The 22,972-nt window shown below is 44.7% G+C and overlaps 2 protein-coding genes across 10 annotated transcripts in view; both read right to left on the reverse strand.

The window, feature by feature from the left end:
- LOC131139972 (A-kinase anchor protein 6-like) overlaps positions 1–4,868 on the reverse strand; it is a 99,228-nt gene extending 94,360 nt beyond the window's left edge. For 4 of the 8 annotated variants that reach the window (XM_058089961.1, XM_058089962.1, XM_058089963.1 and 1 more), the window contains exons 1-3: positions 4,163–4,868; positions 3,168–3,636; positions 64–281 (exon numbers count right to left, since the gene is read on the reverse strand). In XM_058089961.1, the coding sequence (XP_057945944.1) occupies positions 64–254 (191 nt within the window). In that variant the 5' untranslated portion in view covers positions 255–281; positions 3,168–3,636; positions 4,163–4,868. Of the gene's footprint in view, positions 1–63; positions 282–348; positions 529–3,167; positions 3,637–4,162 lie in introns of all 8 variants that reach the window. The other 4 variants (XM_058089959.1, XM_058089957.1, XM_058089958.1 and 1 more) reach the window with 4 other exon arrangements.
- Positions 4,869–5,020: 152 nt separating this feature from the next.
- Positions 5,021–22,972, reverse strand: part of LOC131139974 (rho GTPase-activating protein 5-like) — a 38,569-nt gene continuing 20,617 nt past the window's right edge. For both annotated transcript variants that reach the window (XM_058089967.1, XM_058089966.1), the window contains exons 4-7: positions 10,433–10,510; positions 9,180–9,311; positions 8,273–8,378; positions 5,021–7,969 (exon numbers count right to left, since the gene is read on the reverse strand). In XM_058089967.1, the coding sequence (XP_057945950.1) occupies positions 7,651–7,969; positions 8,273–8,378; positions 9,180–9,311; positions 10,433–10,510 (635 nt within the window). In that variant the 3' untranslated portion in view covers positions 5,021–7,650. The remainder of the gene's footprint in view (positions 7,970–8,272; positions 8,379–9,179; positions 9,312–10,432; positions 10,511–22,972) is intronic.

Genomic DNA, 22,972 nt, shown 5'->3' on the forward strand with positions numbered 1-22,972 from the left:
GTCAAGTTTGTTTCATCCCATTCAGGAAGTCAACATGAGACAGCCGTCACCATGACGACGTACCTTTGGGAAGAGTCACTCTGACCCCGCCCTGCAGCCACCCTGCCTGGGATGGGTCCTGACGAGGACCCCCCATCCTGGTCGACAACAGTGGGCGTGGCTGTGGGGGTGTCGGTGTCCAGGGTGGGGGTGATGGAGGTCACCATGGGGGAGGGCGGCTCAGGGGCCACAGGTGAGAGGGTCAAGACGCTCATGGTGAGGAATAGATGATTGGGCGGAGTCTGAAAGGAGATAAAACATCCATAAACTCCTTTTCTTTTTGATATATTATATTTGATATGCTGCTACCCTCGTGTGCTGTGGATCACATGGACAAACAGCGCCCCCTTTGGTCACAGTTGTAATGGGCGGGGCTTGATGGAACGGCTGTGGTTTAGTTCATGTCAGCACGTGGAGGAGACCATACTGCCGGTCCGCTTGAGGACCAATGACATCATCACAACAATGTCATGTGACCACACAAAGCGCCTTTTTGTGTATCACACACACATACACACACACACACACACAATTAGAGGTCAGTGTACATGAAATAGGTCATTTCTCTTCTCTTGCTACACACATGATTATATAAACACGTGCACGTGTACATAAGACACCCGTGTTGTTTGAGGGAGAGGCTAGCTAACAATAACAGCCAAGACCCTCCGGACATAATATAATAATCATTTCATATCACACATGATCGACAAGCCAAAATAAGCTTAGAGAAGATAAATTCAATAAAATTACATTTCACAAATATTACTTTAGCAGGCATGTCTTTTGTTTACATTTGACAGGAATAGTGTAATATGTCCTACTTTCCACCAGGAATACTGTAATATGTCCTACTTTCCACCAGGAAGAGTGTAATATTTCCTACTTCCCATCAGAAAAAGTGTAATATTGTCTATTTCCCATCAGGAATACTGTAATAGTTCTTACTTCTGATCAGGAATCATGCAAAATTCCCTACTTCCCATCAGAAAAAGTGTAATATTGTCTATTTCTCATTAGGAATACTGTCATATTTCCTACTGCTAATCAGGCATTCTGTAATATTTCCTACCTGTGATCAGGAATAATGTAATATTTCCAACTTCCGATCAGAAAAGGGTAATATTGCCTATTTTCCATCAGGAATATTGTAATATTTCCTACTTCCCATCAGGAATACTGTAATATTGCTTATTTCCCATCAGGAATACAATAATATTTCCTACTTCCCATCAGGAATACTGTAATATTGCCTATTTGCCATCAAGAATACCATAATATTTCCTACTTCCCATCTGGAATACTGTAATATTGCCTATTTCCCATCAGGAATACCATAATATTTCCTACTTCCCATCAGAAAAAGTAATATTGCCTATTCCACATCAGGAATACTGTAATATTTCCTACTTCTGATCAGAAAAAGTGTAATATTTCCTATTTCCCATCAGGAATACCATAATATTTCATACTTTCCATCAGAAAAAGTGTAATATTGCCTATTCCACATCAGGAATACTGTAATATTTCCTACTTCCTATCAGACATTGTACATGATTTCCTACTTCCCATCAGGAATACTGTAATATTTCCTACTTCCTATCAGACATTGTACATGATTTCCTACTTCCCATCAGGAATACTGTAATATTTCCTACTTCCTATCAGACATTGTACATGATTTCCTACTTCCCATCAGGAATAATGTAATATGCCCTACCTCCCACCAGAGATGGTATAATATTTCCTCCTTGACATAAGGAATGACACTGCTCCTGCTCCCCATCCGTTCAGGTGTAATATGTCCTACTCCCATGCAGGAATAGTGTCATGTTTTGACTTCCTACCAGGAGTAGTGTCATAGTTGTTATTTCCTATCAGGAATAGTGTCATAGCTCCTACTTCCAGTCAGCCTGGAGTGCGGAACCATGTACCAAAACAATGGCGGCCATCTTACTTTCTTCCATGTTGACATGTTCATATTTTAATGTGAAATATTACTATTAACTATTAGCAACTGTATATGCCATCATCTTTGACTCCACTTAGGTTGGCATCATTTAACCTTCAAACAATCTTTGCCACATTTTTTTGTCTGTCATGACGGTGAAACCTTCAGACAGACTTCAGGGTGAACTCAGCCCGTGTTAATCATTTAAAGCCCAGCAAAGAGGCTGCTGCACGCACACGCACGCACACACACACACTCACACACACACACACTCACACACTGCAGACACGCAGGGTGTGAGCATCCCTGGAGTTACCAGCATGGCCGCCATGTAAATAATGCATCAAAGAAAAAGAGGAAGACTACGTCATGGAGGATGCTGTGGCTCTATGCAGTTATTATTATTATTATTATTATTATTATTATATCCAATTCCAATCGGCTGAGAGCTGAAAGTACACAAAACAATGCTAATCAGAGACGCTAACGTCCCCCATGTGTCGTCACTGTTGTCCTGATGACTCAGCTCCGAGGCGACCATCATGTGATACGGCATGACATCACATTCCCGCCCTTCTGATTCCACTCCTGCCAGCTCACTCCATGCTATGATGCTAGCAAAGCCTTAAAGCTAAAAAGTTCTTAAAGTGTTCAAGGACGCTACGATATCAGACTGCTTAGCTTTGTGTTATATGAGTGTAATATCAATAATAGATCTATTTTCAATCTTTTATATGGTCAAATATGCCGTGGGCCAAGAAAGAAGCTAGCGGCGGGCCGACAGTGATTTCTGTGCCGCACTTTGGACACCTACGCTTAAAAGCGACTTTCAGGTGACATTAGGATATGTGATATCAAACCCTGAGCCAGTCTTGATCAGCCCGAGCCTCGCACAGGTGCATTGTGGGTAAAATGTCCAAAGTTGAAAGCAACGCTTCCAAAGGATGATGTTTTTATTTGCCAACGTTGGCCCCCACTGGGGGGGCACGTGCTGGGGCCCGAGCCAGCAGGCCGCCATAACAAAGCAGAGGGAGAGGCAAAGGGGGGGCGGTATGGGTGTCACCTCCCAGTGTCTCCCTTTACGTCCTCCCTGGAAGCACTGGGAGGCCCCTGAATGCAGCACGGCATGAAGGATGACACGCACAAACACACATGGAGCATCTTCATCGCTACATACCGCATATCGTCTTCCTCAGCGCGCCGCCCGCATCGTCCTCCGCAGTCAGCCGGATGCTGGAGGACAGAGAAGAATGGAGAAGGACGGAGACGGACGCGGTGCTGGGAGGAGGGTGGCGCCTCGCACGTCGGGACTCTCCCACTGCAGCAAGGATGCTAACGCTAAAAACTAGCACGCTGCTAAGCTAAGCAAGGGGCGACGGCGATGATGCGGCACCTTTCACAGAGGAAACACAAGCAGAGGGAAAGAGAGCGGGAGGGACGAGGGAGGGAGGAGAGCTGGGGGGGGGGCTGTTACCGTGGAAACTGAAGATGATGTGATGGAGAGGGCGGGCCCTGCTCTGATTCGCTGACAGGGTGTGGTGCTTCCCGTCCTGGGGGAGGCAGAGAAAAAGGCTGAGGGATGTCTTCTTCTTCTTCTTCTTCTTCTACACGTGATGACGGCAACCACAGCGCCCCCTGCTGTTGCTCTACAGAAGCATAAGACACACCCACTTTAGCGGTGATCAAGCTTATCCAAATAAGTATTCATTCTAATTAATAAAATTCTTTCCAGTCAGCTAGTTAATGAAAATCCAAGACACAGATACCATTTGGGAATGATGGCCGCCATTTTGTGCTGATTTGCAACGCATTTCTGGAATGTATTAAATTGGCCTGTAAGAAAATATTAGCTCTCGTCTGAAATGTGACTTTATGGGTGTTATTTCATGTCTACATGTCTCCAATAATGTTTAATATGTATATATTACTTTGCAAAAATTGGCTAATCACTCTTGGGTCTGGAATCAATTAACCGTGATGAAGGAAGTATTACGATACCAAAGCCCAGTAGCGGATTGGTCGAAACGTTTTTGTAGCAAAAATGATCATTATCACTTCCTAAAAACTTTGGGAGGTGTTATTATAAGTTGTTTTGCATTTCTCAGCCACCATGGCGCAATGAAACCAGGACATTTTCATTAAAAAAAACGCATCAGAAATGAGCTAGCTTACCTAACATGCTGCCATTTTGGGGAAGCCGTATTCCGGGATAGTCATGTGACTGTGACATGGCAACCACTCCCAGATGTTCACTTAAAGGCCTGCTTTGTTCAAGTCTAACACAAAAATGTATATGACACACATTTAAAGTCATGCGGCTAAGGGATAGAACTGTGGTTGTCGGTTTATGAGGTGCAGTTTGCCGTTCAGCCACCAGATGGCGGCGTTTACCTTGGAATAGCTATTATAGCTATTATCTCTATTGACGTTGGGACCATAAATCGAGTCATTTCATTGCTACTTTATTATTCACTTACACATTACGTACCATGTACTGAATCCGTGCTAAAACATCAGGTAATACTTTTGGTCAGAGAGGTATTGATGTAATAGTATGTTTATTATTGTTGAACAACAGTATCATACTGTAAGCTGACCGTGATGATTTTTAATTTGCTTGCTATTACACGCTCAAAATAAACTTCAATTTCTGTCATTTCCACCCCAGAAATGTGTGTTGCCGCATTTCAGACAACTTAATTACGTTTTTGTCTTAAGTTTATTAAGCCGTTTAAGTAAGGAGTGAAAGTAACAGGAATTGAAAGCTTAGCATTAGCCAATATGTGAAATATAGCTACATGACATTTATGCTAATTGAATGTGGACGGTGATTCAACCAAAACTTTATTGAGATAACTTACCTTTGGCCTTCCTAAGATCTGAATGATGGAACTTCATGTGGACCACGTGACTCCATGGGGCTGAATTCATGGTGTGAATATATATATATATGACATTAATATGGGGGGGGCAAACACAGTAGTATGGTGTTAAATAAAGTGTCATGAAGAAGAGTGACTTGGAGCACTGTAGGAAAAAAGGGAAATTTATTAGGAAACGATGGAGAACGTCCGGTTTCTTGACTATGTTACAGTTGAGGTTCTTACACTTGCGGCAGACATGAGTTGATGGAGACTACACAAATAGCGCCATATCTTCAATTAGCTAGCAGCGGCACACGCCTCCTTCTCAAAGCTCCACAAAAACTCTTGGCCGCGTTCCATTCCCATTGCGTCTTGTCTACATCCTAGTCAGTCCAGCATCGAAAAAGCTTCTAAAGGCCTTCTGGCTGCGTTCCAATTTGAATATTTTGTCCCTTTTTAGTCGCTCAGAAAAACATCTCTCTCTCGCATCACTCTCATTCCAGACGCACGTCCTCGCCAGCATGACCTTCAACCAATCACATTTGACGCCTTCCTGTCTGATTGGTTCAACGAGTGTCAGGCTGCATTCCAATCAGTCTAAATGTTAGAAATACACGCCCCCTTACGTCAGGGTGTCCAGTGAGGGCCGCGTACATAAAAACCCAAGGATGCTACATTCTGTACATGAAAGATGCTAAAAGAAATCCAATGTAGGTCAATAATCTGATCATCCACGTCTTGGCTTGGTTTTCTACAAGCAGAGCCAGCTGGCCCCCCCATGGGGAATAGAAACACAACTATTGTTGATTTTGGGGGGCTGGGGGCACATCTTAGCCTAATATCTAATAGCATATCTCAATCATTGGATTTTTTACAATATTCCCATGCATCATTTGCATTATAAAATAAGGAAAATGTTGGGGAAAAATAATAATAATAATATAGAATTTCCACTGGCACCCCACCAGGTCTGCCATTACTGGAGCTTATGATAATATTATACACTATTGAAACGTGACAGCATGGCAAGAAGATGGTGAGAAGCAATAAAAATACCATCTGAGGGGGGGTAAAATGGTCCCCGGTCCACACTTTGGACACCCCTACCTTACTTTGTTACATTCAGTTGCGATTTCAATGATGGAGATTGTGCACTTGAGCCAACAACAAGTTTGTTTCCATGTGACGTCACAGCTAGCAGATTGTTAGCATGCTAACAGTCAGTGATGTCCACTGAGCGGCGAGGACGCACGCAGAACTTTTACACAACCTTTCACAGCGCTCTTCACACACACACACACACACACACACACAAAGTCACTTCCTGCTCTGTCGGTCAGCGAGTCATACATCCACACAAGTCATGTGACCGCGAGTGTGGCCTCAGGTGTCCCGGGGTCATCACGTCACACAGGACTTGACACGCGTCACCCGTTGAAGCACTTTCACATTTCTGTCTCTTTAAAAAGTCAAACATGGCGTTATTCCCATCTGGTCATTTCTTCCCACCGCCAGATCCCGCCACGATGGGCTACCAGCGTTCCAACCTCACCCAACAATCTCTCAACAACTTCTAACCTCTCATCCTGATGGACCACGGTAAGACTTGGAGTGTGCTGCGTTCAAAGACAGTCGGGATTTCGTCTATGTTGAACCGTTTTCTTGAACATCCTTATTGGTACGGCACACATGCGCGCACACACACACACACACACACACACACACACACACACACACACACACACGCCCACATAGCTTCTAGCAGTACCCGGTTACATTTGAGTCCATCAGCAACATTCCTGCTGATAAATTCTTATATATTTAGATTCTTATATAAACTTCTTTTTCCTCTATTTAGGAAAAAAAAAAACATTTAACCGAAAATATGATATCAAGTTCAAAATAAAAAAGTTCCCCTTAAACTGAAAAAAAAAACAAACATTCCGAACGAGAGATGCAACGGAATAAATGCGCCTTCTAGCGGTTTTTTGTTTCTTTTGTGTTTTTTCACTGAAAACATGCAGACGTCCCAAACGAGTCGCCACCTAGTGGTTACATCGCTCATGTGCCTCGGCAGGGGGGCGTGTCCCTTCAAAAGAAACGCATCGGGAGGCGAGAACGCAAACGGGCTGAAATCGTTTTTTTTTTTTTCCCTCCTAAATCCGACCTTCTCTCTGTGGAGAAGGTTTGAATAGACACACACGCACGCGCGCACACGCACACACGCACACACACACACACACACACACACACACACACACACACACACAGGGTAAGAAATTAGACGACATAGAAATATATCAAAAAGAAAAGTCTAAATAATAAAAACACAAATGAAAGGGTCACGTGTGACCTTTGACACTGTGCTCTTCTTTGAGGAAGGGGGCTGCCCCCCCCCCAAATTGAAATTATCTACAATTGATGGAGTCTTCAGCTGAGGTCAAAGGTTAAGCGTTGCTGAAATGTGAAGACCTGCAGGAAGACGGAAGTCATTTCGGCTCACAAACCGCAGTTGGGGGGGCAAGTGGCAAAGAGGGCGGAGTCAGCTTGACGCCGTGTGCTGTGTCATGGGGTGGGGGGGGAGGGGTCGCGGAATCGGACCCCGCTAACGATGTCACGTCACCGCTATGTGCTAAATCACGCTGCTAGAAAGAAAAGGTTCCAAAGTGGCTTCATGTTGGGAGTTCTGCGGTCCGGGGGCAGAGGGCGCCGCGGGCGGGGTCTGACGTGTCCTTACAGCCCGCCTGCGGACACCGCCGACAAAAAAAAAAAAACCACGCTCCGCCGGCATGCCTCTCAGATGAGGGGCTCGGGGGGCAGGGCGTGCTGGATCTGCTGGGGCTGCAGGGGGGGCGGCAGCTGAAGGGGCAGCAGCGCCTCCACCATGTTGTGGCAGCGCGGGGGGGGCGTGCCGCCGCTGCTGGAGCTGTCGGCCACCTCGCCGCCGTGGAAGAAGTAGTCACTCTGCACGATGAACGACTCGATGACGGCCTGGTTGAGCTTGGTGGTGGACAAGGTGTCCTTGTTCTCAAAGTCGGGTCTCATCAGCGTCGGCCAGAAGCAGATGGACAAGTTGTCTGCCGTCATCAGCGTGGTCTTGCTGTGCTGACTCACCCTGACACACAAAGCAACGTTACACATGCCTTCATTTATCTGTGGCGGTCCGCCACAAATGAATTGGAACGCCACACATGCATTATAATAGCACTGTTTGTGTAGCTTGGCTTTACAGTGGATGGCACTTAAGTTCATTCATTCATTCATTTTCTACTCCACATGCAAACTCCACACAGAGATGGACGAGGGTGGAATTGAACTCGGGTCTCCCAGCTGTGAGGCCTGCATGTTAACCACTCTCCGCCGTAATGAGCCTGATTTCATGTGCCTTGTTCCATGAGTCATGTGTGCGTGGTTTTACCTGTTGAGGTGCGTGATGATGTATTTGAAGACATGGTAGTTGACCGAGGGCAACTTCTTCACAATCTCCCTCAGGACCTGCAGGCGCTCGATGTAGTCCACGATTTCTGTCAGGCACGAATACAGAGCACGTTAAATGTTGTTGGCGTTTTCCTTCCTTGATACTCGTCATTCCCCCGTGAGGCTGCGCGTCACGTCCGTGTCGACGAGGGGCTCACTGGCGCCGAGGCGTGTCGGGACTCGGGTACTCAAATATTTAAAACCGACTCCACCAGCGTCTGACCTTCCCTGCTTGTCCAGGATATTCCCGACATTCAAGGGGCAGCGTTAGAACTGTTACACACACACACACACACACACACACACATAGAGTTTTGATTTAGGCTTCCTACACACCATCAGTCATCCTAATGGCGAGGCAACAAGCGCCTTTCCACCTCTAATGGTTACGTGAGGTCAAAGGGCAATAATCCACGCTGCCAGAGCTCATGATGAAGTAGAAGTAGAGCAGAGTGAAATAGTTGGGATGGGAACTTCCCATGATGCAACAGCGTCAGTCTACTAAAAAGGGAATCCAAGCTTTTATGCGAGTGAAGAAATCAATATAAACGATGACGATGAAAGAGGTCAGCTTTCAAGTCAAATTAAAGCCACTTTTGTCTTAATTGGCCGCCATTAAGAACAATCTTTGGAGATCTTCAAACAATCCAACATGAAACCATGTCACTCGAGTCGGCCAGCTCACCAAGAAATCCGCCCCAGGCGCCGCTGAGCTTTCGCCTTCACAGCGACAGACTGACAAGTCGCACAAAGAACGCCTCGAGCCAAGCTCGGTGAGCGAGAGAGGGGTGGGGCACAGAAAAGGGGAGGAGCTCGGACAGGAAGTTAGCAGAAAGCCCAGTTCTTACTTGCGGCCTCCACCAGCTCTGGGTGCAGACTGTAGGGGATCAGCGGGTCGGGCAGGTCGGCGAAGAAAGCTTTGAGGGCTCCGGCGGCTGCGTTGACGGCCACGTCCATCACGACAAAGTCGATGCTGTGATCTGCACACGGGGGACACGAAACGAAACGCACTAAATCACACAGAATAATTAACAGCACTAAATGAGTTAACCCCCAGTACCCTTTCTATCTCGGTACTTGGCTATGAAAACAAGTCCTGAAATTGGGAGCAGCTGGGATAGGCTCCAGCATGCCCGCGACCCTAGTGAGGATAAGCGGTACAGAAAATGGATGGATGACAAATATGAAGTCGGTTGCTCCGTTTCGTGGAAACGTGGCGATGGCTGACAGGAGAGAAGAGCTTTGACACACTGGAGAAGACAAACGATGAATAAAAAAATAGAAAAAAAAAAAAAGAGGACAGAGCCCAGAGGTAACAGCAGCTGTCACACTCAATCTTAGAAACACACACACACACACACACAAAGTGGAAAAGCTGTCAAGAAAACGGTGATAGCAGCAAAGGCGAGGTATGAAGGAAGGTATGAGGGTGAGAAGATGGTGAAGGTATGATGAAGAACAATCACGTGCTGACAGTCCGTCATCTTTTTCCATCAGTACGTCCTGATGTAGGGCATGCGGGGCAGCTGATTGGCCGAGGGGCGTCCTTCACATCACGTCACGCAAAGTCACAACAGGTCAGTGCAGAAGTACGGCAACGACTGCCGAGGTCCACGTTGTCACATGCATGTTGACTGTGCTGTGTGTGTGTGTCTCTTTAAGAACTGGAGTCAGTAGTGTGTGTGTGTGTGTCTCTTTAAGAACTGGAGTCAGTAGTGTGTGTGTGTGTGTCTCTTTAAGAACTGGAGTCAGTAGTGTGTGTGTGTGTGTCTCTTTAAGAACTGGAGTCAGTAGTGTGTGTGTGTGTGTCTCTTTAAGAACTGGAGTCAGTAGTGTGTGTGTGTGTGTCTCTTTAAGAACTGGAGTCAATAGTGTGTGTGTGTGTGTGTGTGTGTGTGTGTGTGTGTGTGTGTGTGTGTGTGTGAATGAACACACACACGGTTCCAAGAAGGTATTAAACCAACATGTTCAAAGTTGAAGCATCTTTCTTGTGTTTAATGCCATGCCTCCTCCGTACCTGTGTAGACCACATGACTATGAAGTCCTGCTGAGTGTGTGTGTGTGTGTGTGTGTGTGTGTGTGTGTGTGTGTGTGTGGTCACCTTGGTCAAACTGCTTCTGGATGTTGTCCTGGTCCGTCTTGTTACCGCTGACGCGGTACAAGCCTTCTGTGGTCAGACCTGCCGGCACACATCAACAACATGTTGGGTCCCAAATTGATGAAGACGATTAATCAGTGGACGAGGATGCAATGGGTGGATGCGGTGGGCGGGGCTCAATGCCGTTGTAGCAGTTCCACACGTCCCGGTAAAAATGTCTGTTAAAAACGTGCACTGCTGCAAGCTGTGGAAAACGGCACCCTCACTCATGAACAAATTATGGTGGGATGGTCAGTGAACGTAGCGTTCTGTACACACATCTCATACTAGACTGCGACTCTTCGGAAGTAGTACTGGCAACAAAGTTTCTTATTGGACACTTTGAGACCACTGCATGATTACATGCAATCTTGTCAATGAGCAATGGGGGCTGCTGGTAGCTCCCCAACCATGAAAAGCACTCACAGGCGGCTAACACAGGCAGCTAACACAGGTGGCTAACACAGGCGGCTAACACAGGCGGCTAACATGGTTTGTGGCAATAAAAAGATAAAAAAAGCGGCAGAAGAAATCCATCCAACCATCCATATTGTTCTGCTCATCTGTCCGTGTGTCTCTTGGACGATACCATCAATCATGCAAATTAGACAATGACATCATCCAAGCCACCGCCGCAAATAGATCGCGGCCCTGTGGACAACACTGAACCGTGATCTGCTTATTTACACGTCATCACACGCGTGGTGACGTTGTGTCTTGGCGTTGTGTCCCGACGCCACCGCACACAACATTCAGGATAAAACCTGGAATCTGAAGCATTTGGATCACAACTTGATCCAAAAATAGTCTAAGAAATGACTTTTACACATTTTTAAATCTCTCAGGTGACATTTGGGAAGATGTGAGGTCACTGCATGAGCAAGTGTCTTTGTGATGGACGCATGGAAAGTTAGCACCAACAGGAAAAAGCTCATCTTCATGATGTCATGCTATCCTCAGTGGGCGTGTCCAAACATTGGAGTCATTACCGAAGTGTCTAAATTGTTCCCATGTGCCTTGAATGCACCATTCATCTTCCCTACCCTGACTTTAAAATGACCCTGAAACACCCCCCCCCCCTTGCAACTACAAGAAGTCGCCGCCCTGCACATGGATGTAGCGCACACACACACACACACACACACACACACACAGTGAGGGGAAGGAAGTGAACCATAGCGTTGATGTTTGCATGCCGGGATCAGTTAAGACCGGCGGTGCCGAGTTATGAGCTAATATCCTGGTACGCTCTGTAGCTCCGCCCTCCTCTGTGTTAGCTATCAAAAGCTGCTACGTGCTCTCCTGTCTCGTCTGCCAAACCCATTTAATTGCCATCACGACCGGGCGCCCGGGGGGGGTGGGGGGGGTGGGTTTGGATCAATGAGCGACTTGAGCCAATCATTGTCCGCTTTACACACGCCTGCTACACTACACACTACGTTACGTAATCCCTGCTGCCGTGGTGCGGGACACCTGAGTCAGGCATAAACCAAGTCCAAGACTTGAACATAATCAGATTTCAAGTCATCAATTGTTTCCTGCACAGGAACATCCAGTGTCCACGTTCCCACGAGAGTAAGGAAAGGAATTCAGGTCTTATAAATAGCAGAGACGTGTGAAACCACTCACAGCAAAAAGAAAATAATGACCGCTTTCCAAAAGATCTCCTTTCAGTTCTTTGTTTGAGCTCTTGGTTGACAGCTGAAATACATCATCGTTTACATCTGAAAATCTTTATTTAGCTCCAGAGGATTTCAGGAGAACAGACAAAGAATGAAGGACGTCTGCCTCGGGTAGCCAAAGGTTTTAGGATGCTAGCTCATGTTGCTGTAAATAAATGTACAGGGGCTACGGCTAGGCACGTTTAGCATCTGCATAGTACCTCTCTGTGAGCAATCAAGGGACCTTCTCAACACGTATGACACTCTTACTGCCTTCAAAATAAGAGTGCTTTAGGCTGTGTCCTATTTAGCAAAATAAGGGTGACAAAAATAACTTGAGGCAGAAAACTACTTTTCAAAAATAAACAATTTTTGTCATCTCTTTGTGGAGTTTGCATGTTCTCCCCGTGCATGCGTGGGTTTTCTCTGGAGAAAACTCCTCCCACATTCCAAAAACATGCTAGGTTAATTAGCCACTCCAAATTGTCCATAGGTATGAATGTGAGTGTGAATGGTTGTTTGTCTATATGTGCCCTGGGATTGGCTGGCCACCAGTCCAGGGTGTACAAGACAGCTGGGATAGGCTCCAGCACCCCCGTCACCCTCGTGAAGATAAGCGGCAGAAAAAGTAACTGTAAAGATAACTTTATGACATGTATGTCAAGTTGAATGCTTTGATATTTACCGTATATACTGGTTGAACATGCCAGAGAAAGAAGATGGAGCAGGAGGGATGGGCGTTGCCAACTATATTTAGCGAGTCATCAGAACTTTATAGATATTGTTTTTTCAAAAAAGCAACAAATGTAGCCAATACAGCTCTTCTCATCATTCAATTTCCAGTTCTTACCATAACCGTTTTGCTTTTTTTACTCATGCTTTCAAAGGCGTCATGGCCAATGACATCATTATTTGAGTTGACCATGACCCCGCCTCCTCCCGCAACCCACCACCGGCACAAGTATCCTGAAATCCTGAGGGAACACACGTATATCCCTAAGTACTCCAGCCATAGCCCGGGAGCTCCTTCCCGTCCAATCAGCACACAAGCCTGCAAGCCCTACTTTCTCCCGCTCGGTACGCTGAGGTGCTCGTTACAGATGGGACCCGGCATGATGAATGTGCAGGTACAGGGGCTTCTCTCCCGCGAGAGCAAGCCCACTATTTCCCCACAATCCTCGCTTGAGAAATGAGCTGTGCTTTCCCGTCTGGAAGTCATTCTGCCGCAGAGGCTTCACATGTATGTGGAAGTAATGACCCACGGAGGGCGCATACACACACACGTGAATGTCGACACAATGTAGGTACACTACACACACACACACAGAATTGAGTACTGTGGTGGAGTCATCAGTTTCTGCACTGTTGTGTTAATTTAATGGCTGACCCTCCACACAAGCAAGGGTCAATGGAAATCAATAGAATTCCTTCTAGTTTATGTGTGCATGTGTGTGTAAAATATCTAGGCACCTTGTAATCAAACACACACACACAAACGCACACACACAGAACCCAGGAGGGGAAACTTGCAGATGTGACCAAGTGGAGATGGCTGCTGTTAAATCCCGACTTTGTTGCGCCCGTGCACGTGAAACCAAAGCCAAGAACGGTGACGACTCGCTGAAGCAACACAATCCCAGCTGAAGAACTCACATGAGTGTGTGTCACCATAACAAAAGACACACACAGAGTCCAGTCTGTGTAAAGCTGCTTCGTGTGTGTGTGTGTGTTTTTGTTGTAGGACAGATGTCCAGTTTACAGGAAGTGTCACATACACACACTTTATGGTAATGCCCAATTTACAGATGGGCCATTCTCCGTAAATAGAGTTGGAGCTGGAGCTACCAACTGCTCTATTCCACACACACACACACACACACCTCTCCATTTCCGTGTTTGTGTTTCCACCTCCTGCAGCAAAACACAACAATGTCAAACAATTAATCCCCTGAAATATTAACACAAAGCACAAGGAAGCGCACATGCCGCCATTGTGCAGTAGATTGCAGTTTTACGTCTGCAGCTGCTGCACATCAATAATGCAAAGCCAAATTCAGCGTGGAGCTAATGAAGTGCTTTAATTGGCATTAAAATTCCAGAATCATCATTTAACCAGGAAAAGGGGGAATCGGGAATCTTTTGATGACTCCAATTAACAAGTCGTTTGTGCAACACAAACACTTTGCTGCTTCTTCACGAGAGGAAGGTCTGAACTTGGTGTTGGACGGCACGGGCGCCTTCATCACATCACCGCTGTATCATGTGTGTGTGTGTGTGTGTGTGTGTTGGGGTACTGAGAGGTCAGCAGGCAACGGACTAAAAGCAGAACTTTGAAAAACCTCTCAACGCCACCCCTTTTACAGCCTATGTGTTAAAGGGACGGGCGGACCGTCGCTACATTCAGAAGGCACCAAGTCTTCTTGGCCACTGTATGCTAACGAGACATGACAGTCAAGTTTTCGGTTAGGAAAATACGCCATAACTTGATAGTTCTGTCCTATTTGCCTGGCTCAACCTCAACCTAAGATCTCCATGAATCTCATCAGTCCATCCTTGAGTGGTCATGTGTGCCACATGGAAGGGGTTTCTCTCCACACGCTCCCAAGGGGGACAGGGATCATCACAGAAATATCAATTGGTCTGTTTCCAAACAGACTCCACGCTGAAAGAAGACAAAGTCTGCAGGTAACCATAGCAACGCAGCCCCCACCCGTTCATGGAGAGCCGGACCGCTGTCAAGCGCCACGGTCCGCTGTAGTACAGGATGCAAACATGCTTCTGGGGCCCTGTCCTGATCATCAACCTCAAACTCAGGTTTTTGGACAGAAACAAACTGATTCCTTCAAGCCTCCTTGTCTGTTCCCATTGGTCCTTGGGAAAAACACTTTCATTCACGTACTGACAATTTTGAGTACTATATATTTTCTGGACAAAAAGTTGCACAAGGCCAAAAATGCATAATTAGGTAGAAAAAAACATACAGAAGTCGCACTGGAGTATAAGACGCACAAGGCCAAAAATGCATAATTAGCTAGAAAAAAACCATACACAAGTCGCCCAAGGCCAAAAATGCATAATTAGGTATAAAAAAACATACATAAGTCTCACTGGAGTATAAGTGGTATTTTTTGCAGGTAATTTATTTTCCAAACCACTTGACCAAAACAGACATTAGGTCCTCTTGGAAGGCAAGTTGTAACAATAAAAGAATAGAGAACAGGCTGAATAGGTGTAAGATATGCTAACACAATGCTTATTCAGCTACACTAAAAATAAACATGAACACAAAAGGTGTCCAATGTTTATGGAACATTAACACTTTTTTCATGTATAAGTCGCTCTGGAGTATAAGTGGCAGGAACAGCCAACCTATGAAAAAAGCGCGACTTGTAGTCCGGAAAATACGGTATATTCTAAACCAGGGGTGCTCACACTTTTTCAGCATGCGAGCTACTTTTAAAATGACCGAGTCAAAATGATCTACCCACTACAAAAATGCAAAACATCTATTTATTTTCAAATGTATTGAGGATTATTTGTACGTACAATGTATGTTGATGTACCTTACATAACCAAATGAGCCAATATTGCAAAACACACATAATTAACTATTAACATTTTTTGTAATTACCTGAGTTTACTTTGATGACTTGCACTGAATTGAACCAGCCAGGGATGCATAGTCCGGACAGTAGCTGCTGATAGCCAGCCTCAAGCACACTTCCAAATGTTTATCAGTCATGGATAATATCCGTATCATAATATCCGTATAATATTCCATATCCGTATGGAAGTGATATGTTTTTGCCTTTTTACTTGGTCCAGCTCCTTCACTCATTTTAGTGACCATAAACTTTAGCAAGGGCTTTAAAATCTCGCAATTCGCCGACTAGCTTAGCACTTTGCATCGTTGTTTACGCATGAGCGGTGACCTAAAGGTCAAAATTCAGTTGTCATCTGACTGGTTGTCCTGTATGTCAATCAAGTAACGGGGCTGGATGATAGGCTGACATCGTAAGTTCTGCTGCACTTAGAGACGTTGTTTGATTTGATTGGTCGCCCGAAGGGCAACATTCAGTTGTCATCTGAATGGCTGCCCTGTATGTCAATCAAGTGACGGCATTGATGCTGGGATGATATTTTTTTAATGTCACGCCGCGATCGACCAGCGATCGACCAGTACCACCTCCGCGATCGACCGGTAGCTCGCGATCGACTTAATGAGCACCCCTGTTCTAAACATATGGGAAGTTGTAAATATGGACAGAGGCACTCTAAAGACAATGACCTCCTTGGAGACAGAAGAAGCCCTCAGTAAATAAACACCTGGTAACGATATCAAAAACAGACTTTTGTGCCCCCACTAACGTAAATCGTGTCTGGCGGGACGTTTAACTTGGCAGCTCGTGTGCTCACACGTTGGCCGCTTGCGAGTGAGGCCATAAAAAAACGACTAATGGAAGACGGCGACTGTTCACACACAAGCGCCCCTTCGAGCTGGATGGCTGCCTCGGAGCCAGGTGGCGATGCATTAGCCCCGCCTCCGCGCTCGCACCCGTTCCCTCTCTCTCTCACACACAGTCTCCCTCCGCCCCTTCTGGCCTGGATCAAACAGGCCTCGTCTGAGCTTAGCCTTCAGGTTTGCTTCAATTGGCCTGCGAAGTGTGTGAATATCTTCTGCACACACACAAATACACACTCGGGGGGGCGTAGCCAATCGCCTTAATCTAATCCTCACATTGGCTTTCTCACTTCAGGCAATAAAACAAGAGGATGGAGGTGGGGGGGGGCAAAGAGTGAGGAGGCCGTTTGGCCCGAGTTAAAACTCGTTACAAGCGAAAATTGAAAGCGAGTATGTCGGCTAAAGCCTTTTATGTAATTAAAAGTATGAAAGGTTTTGCTAACTCCTTCAATCACAGCATGTCAGAAATCATAAAACACCGGCTACGGTTAGCTTGATGGTTTATGTTGTGTGTAACCAAGACGCAAGTGCACGGACTATCAGCGCTATTGACATTAAGCGAGGAAGGAAAGGTCGTTGAGTCACGTCGGTGGAGAGTGAAGGCCACGGCGTAGACAACCTTCTCTTTTTTTTATTCACATTGTGAGATTAACATCATCTGAATTGGCATGCGAGGACGACGCTGGAACTTACTACATAAACAGGACAGCGGGGAGTGGCGGGGCAAGGTTAGGCTGACGACTGTTCTACTGAGTCACCATACGAAAGGAGACTGTGAGGCGTCAACGTCATGAGCCTCACTTCCATGGTCACTGGTGGAGAAATGTCAAAGGTCACAGCGCACTGGTTTGCACCACCAGGAGGCAGCTAATGACGCGAACTGTCGTCATCAAAATAATCATTGTAGCTTTAGGGGAACAATGTCTGAGCAATGCTTTTGGACGAACATATACAACAGACTTCTTTAGTGTCCTTGAGCACCATCTAATAATTGCCGCAGTGTCTCCACTATCATCAGCCCCCAAAGGAAGAAGGTCAGGTTAACTTCATGAACATTTGAGAAATGTGCTAGTACAGACTACTGTTGGTTTTTACAGAAAGTAACAATTTTGCATAAAACGGAAAATTGTGTTATCCAAAACATTGGCAGCCTGAATGTCCGTAATGTTTTGAGCGGTTTCATGTGGAACCGCTTGAATGGGTTGATAAAAGTGGTAGTAGAAACCAATGTATGTTTCTACAGAACGTGAGAATCCATACATTTTCTATACCGCGTATCCTCACTTGGGTCACAGGTATGCTGGAGCCTATCCCAGCTGTCTTTGGGCAAGAGGCAGGATACACCCTGGACTGACCGCCAGCCAATCGCAGGGCACATATAGACAAACAGGACGTGAGAATTTTGAGTGAAAAATTTAAAAAATGGCATCTGACAAATAGGGAACCTGATTATCCTGAAAGTCTTGAACAGTTTGATTGAAAAACCTGGACTTTGAAAGAAATTCCGGAAGAAGAGGAAGCAGTGCTACAAAAAGTCCTGAATGGGAGTGTGACCAATCACAGCAGCCGTGACAACAGACAGAAATCCAAGGAAAAACAGGTGCAGATTCTGGAAGATCCAGAAAGCTTTCTGTGCAGGTTATTGTGTGTAGCTGCTCTATAGAGCCCACAGATCAATGCAAAGGATATAGCATAGTAGGTCCCTTTTAAGGAATGTGTTTTAAAAATGGACAATTATTGTCATTGGGGGGAAATGTGGAATTTGGGGATTTTCAGAAAATCTGCCAATGTTTTGAAATATCTGAACAGACGATTCCCGAATGAGCTAAACGATTTGATGCTGGATTGGTTTGAATCGGTTGAAAACTGAAGAAGGAGTCAGAGGACATCAGTGAAATTATCACTACGATGAAATGTTATTCTAGTTTTCTAGTCGGACTATTTTTGACAGCAATGACTTCATCCCATTCCTAGACCCATCCCATTCCTAGACCCATCCCATCCCATCCCAGAGCCCTGCTGTGACCATCAGTCTGCATGTTTCCATCAGACATGATTTCAGTCCAGCAGAAAACAGAAACATCAATACTGGACTGAAACTACGTGGGTTCAAACCATATCATTTGATTGACAGGAGTGCGCAAACGAGACAGTGTGTTAATATTCATTCTTGGCCCTCCTCGCCACCACACTGGGAGATCTATGAATTATTTTTATGAAATCTATTTTGCCAGCAAGTGAGGAGTGGCGATGTGACTTCAAAGCAAGCAGAAAATAGCCAATAATCAGCTTTGTGTGACGGCTGCTTGGCAAAGCTGCTGAGAATAAATCCCAGCAGAGGCTCACCGCAGAGGTTTCTTGAGGTATCGAAACTAGCTTGGCATCGTCAACATCGGAATATCGCGACTACCTCTTGGCACTCCCATGCAAGACCAAGCTCCCAACCTGGGAAGACATCGCTGGCCCCAACCTCGGAACTCTTTGCCCCATTCACTCCGTGCTTGCCCCGACCTTCCCACCTTCCCAAAACCCACCTGTTTAAATCCCTTTTTAATGTCTAACTTTTTATACCTGACTGCTGCGCCCCACCTCGCCCCCCTTTTAGCCTTGTTTTTAGCTCTGAATGAATGTATGGATATTGTATTTTAATGCATTGTATACTCAGATTTTACTCAATTCTATTTTTATTTCTTTCTTTTCTCTACTGTAAAGCATCTGAATACTCTGAAAAGCACTATGCAAATAAAATGTATTATTATTATTATTATTAACCATTATCATTCCTTCATTTCTCACTGGATTAATACATGAGCGTTACTGAAATGATCAACAACAAAAAAAGTCCTGATGGTGCCTCCACAAGTCAAATCAGCTGACAACATTCCTTCATCCATCCCATGGCAAAGTAGTGCTACAACACATTCTACGTACAATTCCAATCAATTGGCTGCCAGACGAGGTCTCCATTTGTTTTGAGGGGACTTTTCTGCTAAAATGAGAAAATGAGAAAAAACGAACATGTTGCTGACAATGTGCGAATCAGTCCTTGGAATAAATCTGTATTCTTTCATGTACAAGGGGAAAAGCACACTGAGGATGAACTGGGTTTTTTCATCGTTAATGAAAATATGCAGTGCGGTCGTGAAGAGGCTTGAGAAACAGCCTTTCAGCTGTGTTGTGTTGGAGAAAATGCAAATGATCACAGTTTCTGTCGTTTAACTTCAGGGCATTTCGACAGATAGCTCTGAGAAATCGTGCTCACAAAGCCAAGACTGAAAAGTGACAAGTTACAAATTGAAATAATAGATTCCATGAAGTGCAAATAAACGGTGAGCGTGATTTCCCGGCCAGGTGAACTTTGTTTAGGTGTTATTGGGTCACACGGCGATGGAGGTTCTTGTCGAGAGCAGAGAGCACATTAAACTAAGTGCTGGGGCAGATAACAAGCAATGGGACTTCCAAATGCATCAGCATCAAAAAGCCATTTAATCATGGCTGCCTCTCAGGCTGCCAAATACCATCTCACGTCTCTGGGGAGCAGGAAACGTTTAATAAAATTTCACTAATCGAGTTCAGCGGGAGAGGACTGCGCGGCCTCGCTGGCGCAGTCCAAGCCATCTGTTAGTCCTCTGAAGGACTCCGCTTCCTCGCCAAGACCCACTTTCCTTTTTCCGGGCCAAAGCCACACGTTCAGGACTTTCATATACGCACTGTGCACACATTTCCAGCCCGCTTTGTGTCATTAATGTTTTGGTTGCGGGTCCAGATGTGGCCCGAAATACAGACCGTTCGGGTTTCTTGGGAAAAACGACAAACGGCAAGAGTTCATTCTCAACGTTTACATGCACTAAAATAGTTGTGAGTCCCAAAATAGTTAAGATTTCTCAATTTTATGTAAAGTCACAGTTTCCATGCACTCTAATCCATAATTAATGTAATCCAATCCCAATCATTTCAGTTTGTTTAGCTATGTGTTGTTATGTGTTCATTCAATCAGAGGACATAATTCATGTTACATATCCATATCAGCTGGACAACACCGGGCATTCATAGTATATACTTTTTGGTCAATGAGGATTTAACTTTTACTACCAAAAACAAAGAGGCCCCTGAGTAGCATTAGCACCTACCAAGCATTCAAGCATTCACACTTAAAATCCTCTCAAAACAGGTTTTAGTGCTTTTAGGGCGGCCATATCTTTTATTCCCAACCTGAGCCTTTCTCTCAGGAAACCATCAGCTGACTACATTGGTGACCTTTGACCTTCCAGACTAATACTGCAGGAACTCTGGCTTCATGTCCTCCATGTCCTCTCTGATCAAAGTAAGAGCTTTTACCTTGTACACTCAGCTAAGACCGTGACCAAACTCTTGTTCGCCCAAATGTAATGTCAAGACCTTTTAAGTGTGCTTTAAAGGCCACAAGGAAAGAAAACTGCTCGTGATTCGACAGCAGTTGTGCTGTGAGCTGAAGATTAAGTACGTATACATCGGAACTTGGTTTTCCAACGCTTCAGTTTGACCTCTGCTCTTGTCCAGTCTCAGTTAGCATCCACTATTGGTGTGTAACAATGTATTATATCATACCCTTTCAGTACGTTCAATCTTGTGCTATTAATAAAAATGTGGAAGGACCACTGCCAGGATTGCTTCAGCCATTTTTTTTGTAAGGCTAACTCCAACTCGTCCCATTTGCCCTCTTATCATTCTGTGGATTTGAGTGTCAAAACCAAGAATCCCACATGCTGGTGACTCTGTCTTGTGGCGTTTAATTAATTGACACACTATGCGAGTCCAATTGTGCTCATAACATGTCTGTATTACAAAATGTATCAATTCCCACCGGGAAATCAGTGTCCCCCATCTAGGGTGTCATCAGCGGGGGACTGTGGTTTTTTCACTGAGCATGACTTTAAAATAACCCACCATGGGGCCAATCAAAGTCGCCAGTTCCAGCACTTTGATAAAGAAGGTGAAAATATTGAATTCAAGAAGTCACTCATAGCAAAACAAGAAAGTGGTGTCCATGTGGCTCCTTAGCCTTTGTCAACAATAGTTTTCAATAAAGGGCGTACATAACTGATTCATTTGATTTGTATTGTTTCTTATGGGAAAAATGATTTATGTTTTTATATAGTTCAGTTTTAGATGATTAATAACAATCATCATAGTGCCAAGTGGAAGTCAAGTCAGCCCTTCTTTCTTGCTAAAACATTTCCTGAGATCAAAGCAACATCAGCATCCAGTTCATTTCAAGTTACTCCACTTGGCGTAAGGACAATGATGGCCTATATCTTCATAGTAAAGGATGTCGTGGAAGTCAGGGGTTTATTTCTAATCCTGTCAAGCCATGACCTTGTCACTTAAGTCTTCTACTCACAGAACCCCCTTGTTATTAAGCCCTGATGCTTACGTTCCTTCAAGTGGCCTCAGGAGAAGCGGGAGGTACTGTTTTGACAATATACAAATTGGCCGCAGACCTAAACGTACGTTTGGGTTTGGATCAAGACGACTCTATGCATCTAAACCAGGGGTGGGCAAACTTTTTGACTCGCGGGCCGCATTGATTTAACAAAATTGACGGGGGGGGCAGACTATATAGTATTTTACATGCAACAGTCCTATTTTTACGCATATTTTACATGTAAAAGTGTCATGCAATCTGCTATATGTGCACTTTGAAATCATTTATTTGATGTAAAGTGTGTTGGAAATTAAATGTATTATTTTTATTATTATTATTGTCTTTATTATTACTATTTTATATATATATTATTATATTAGATTTGTTATTATTAGTTATAGTAATGTTATTATCATTATATTATTATTATTGTTAATAATAATAATAATAATATTATGACTATTATTATATTAATATTATTAACAACAATATGAATATAATAATTGTAATATTATTATTATTAACAACATTCTTATTATTATCATTATTGTCATTATTTTTATTTTTATTTTTGTGCTTGTGTTACTTTTTCCAGGAGCATTTTGTAAACAACAGACCACATCAAATAACGAAATTGATAAAGCTACCTCAACCATCAAAAAGTTGGCCCAAGCCACGATGCCAGGTTATGTGTTGAGTTTAAATGAAATACTTTGGAAAAAACAGGCGGGCCATATTGAAACACTTGGCGGGCCGCATGTGGCCCCCGGGCCGTAGTTTGCCCACCCCTGATCTAAACAGTCAAGTAAAAGACAGCAGCAGATGGAATGCAGATGAAAAATCACCAACTCCAACACTTTCGCTCGTATTCACAGTTATGCTGACACGCGTGCGCACACACACACAAACACACACAAACACACACAGACGAGGTCACACTTCTTGCTGAGAAACCACTAAACACCGCAAACAGTCAT

Source organism: Doryrhamphus excisus, chromosome 13, assembly GCF_030265055.1.
Source record: "Doryrhamphus excisus isolate RoL2022-K1 chromosome 13, RoL_Dexc_1.0, whole genome shotgun sequence".
In the NCBI taxonomy this organism is placed as follows: Eukaryota; Metazoa; Chordata; class Actinopteri; order Syngnathiformes; family Syngnathidae; genus Doryrhamphus; species Doryrhamphus excisus.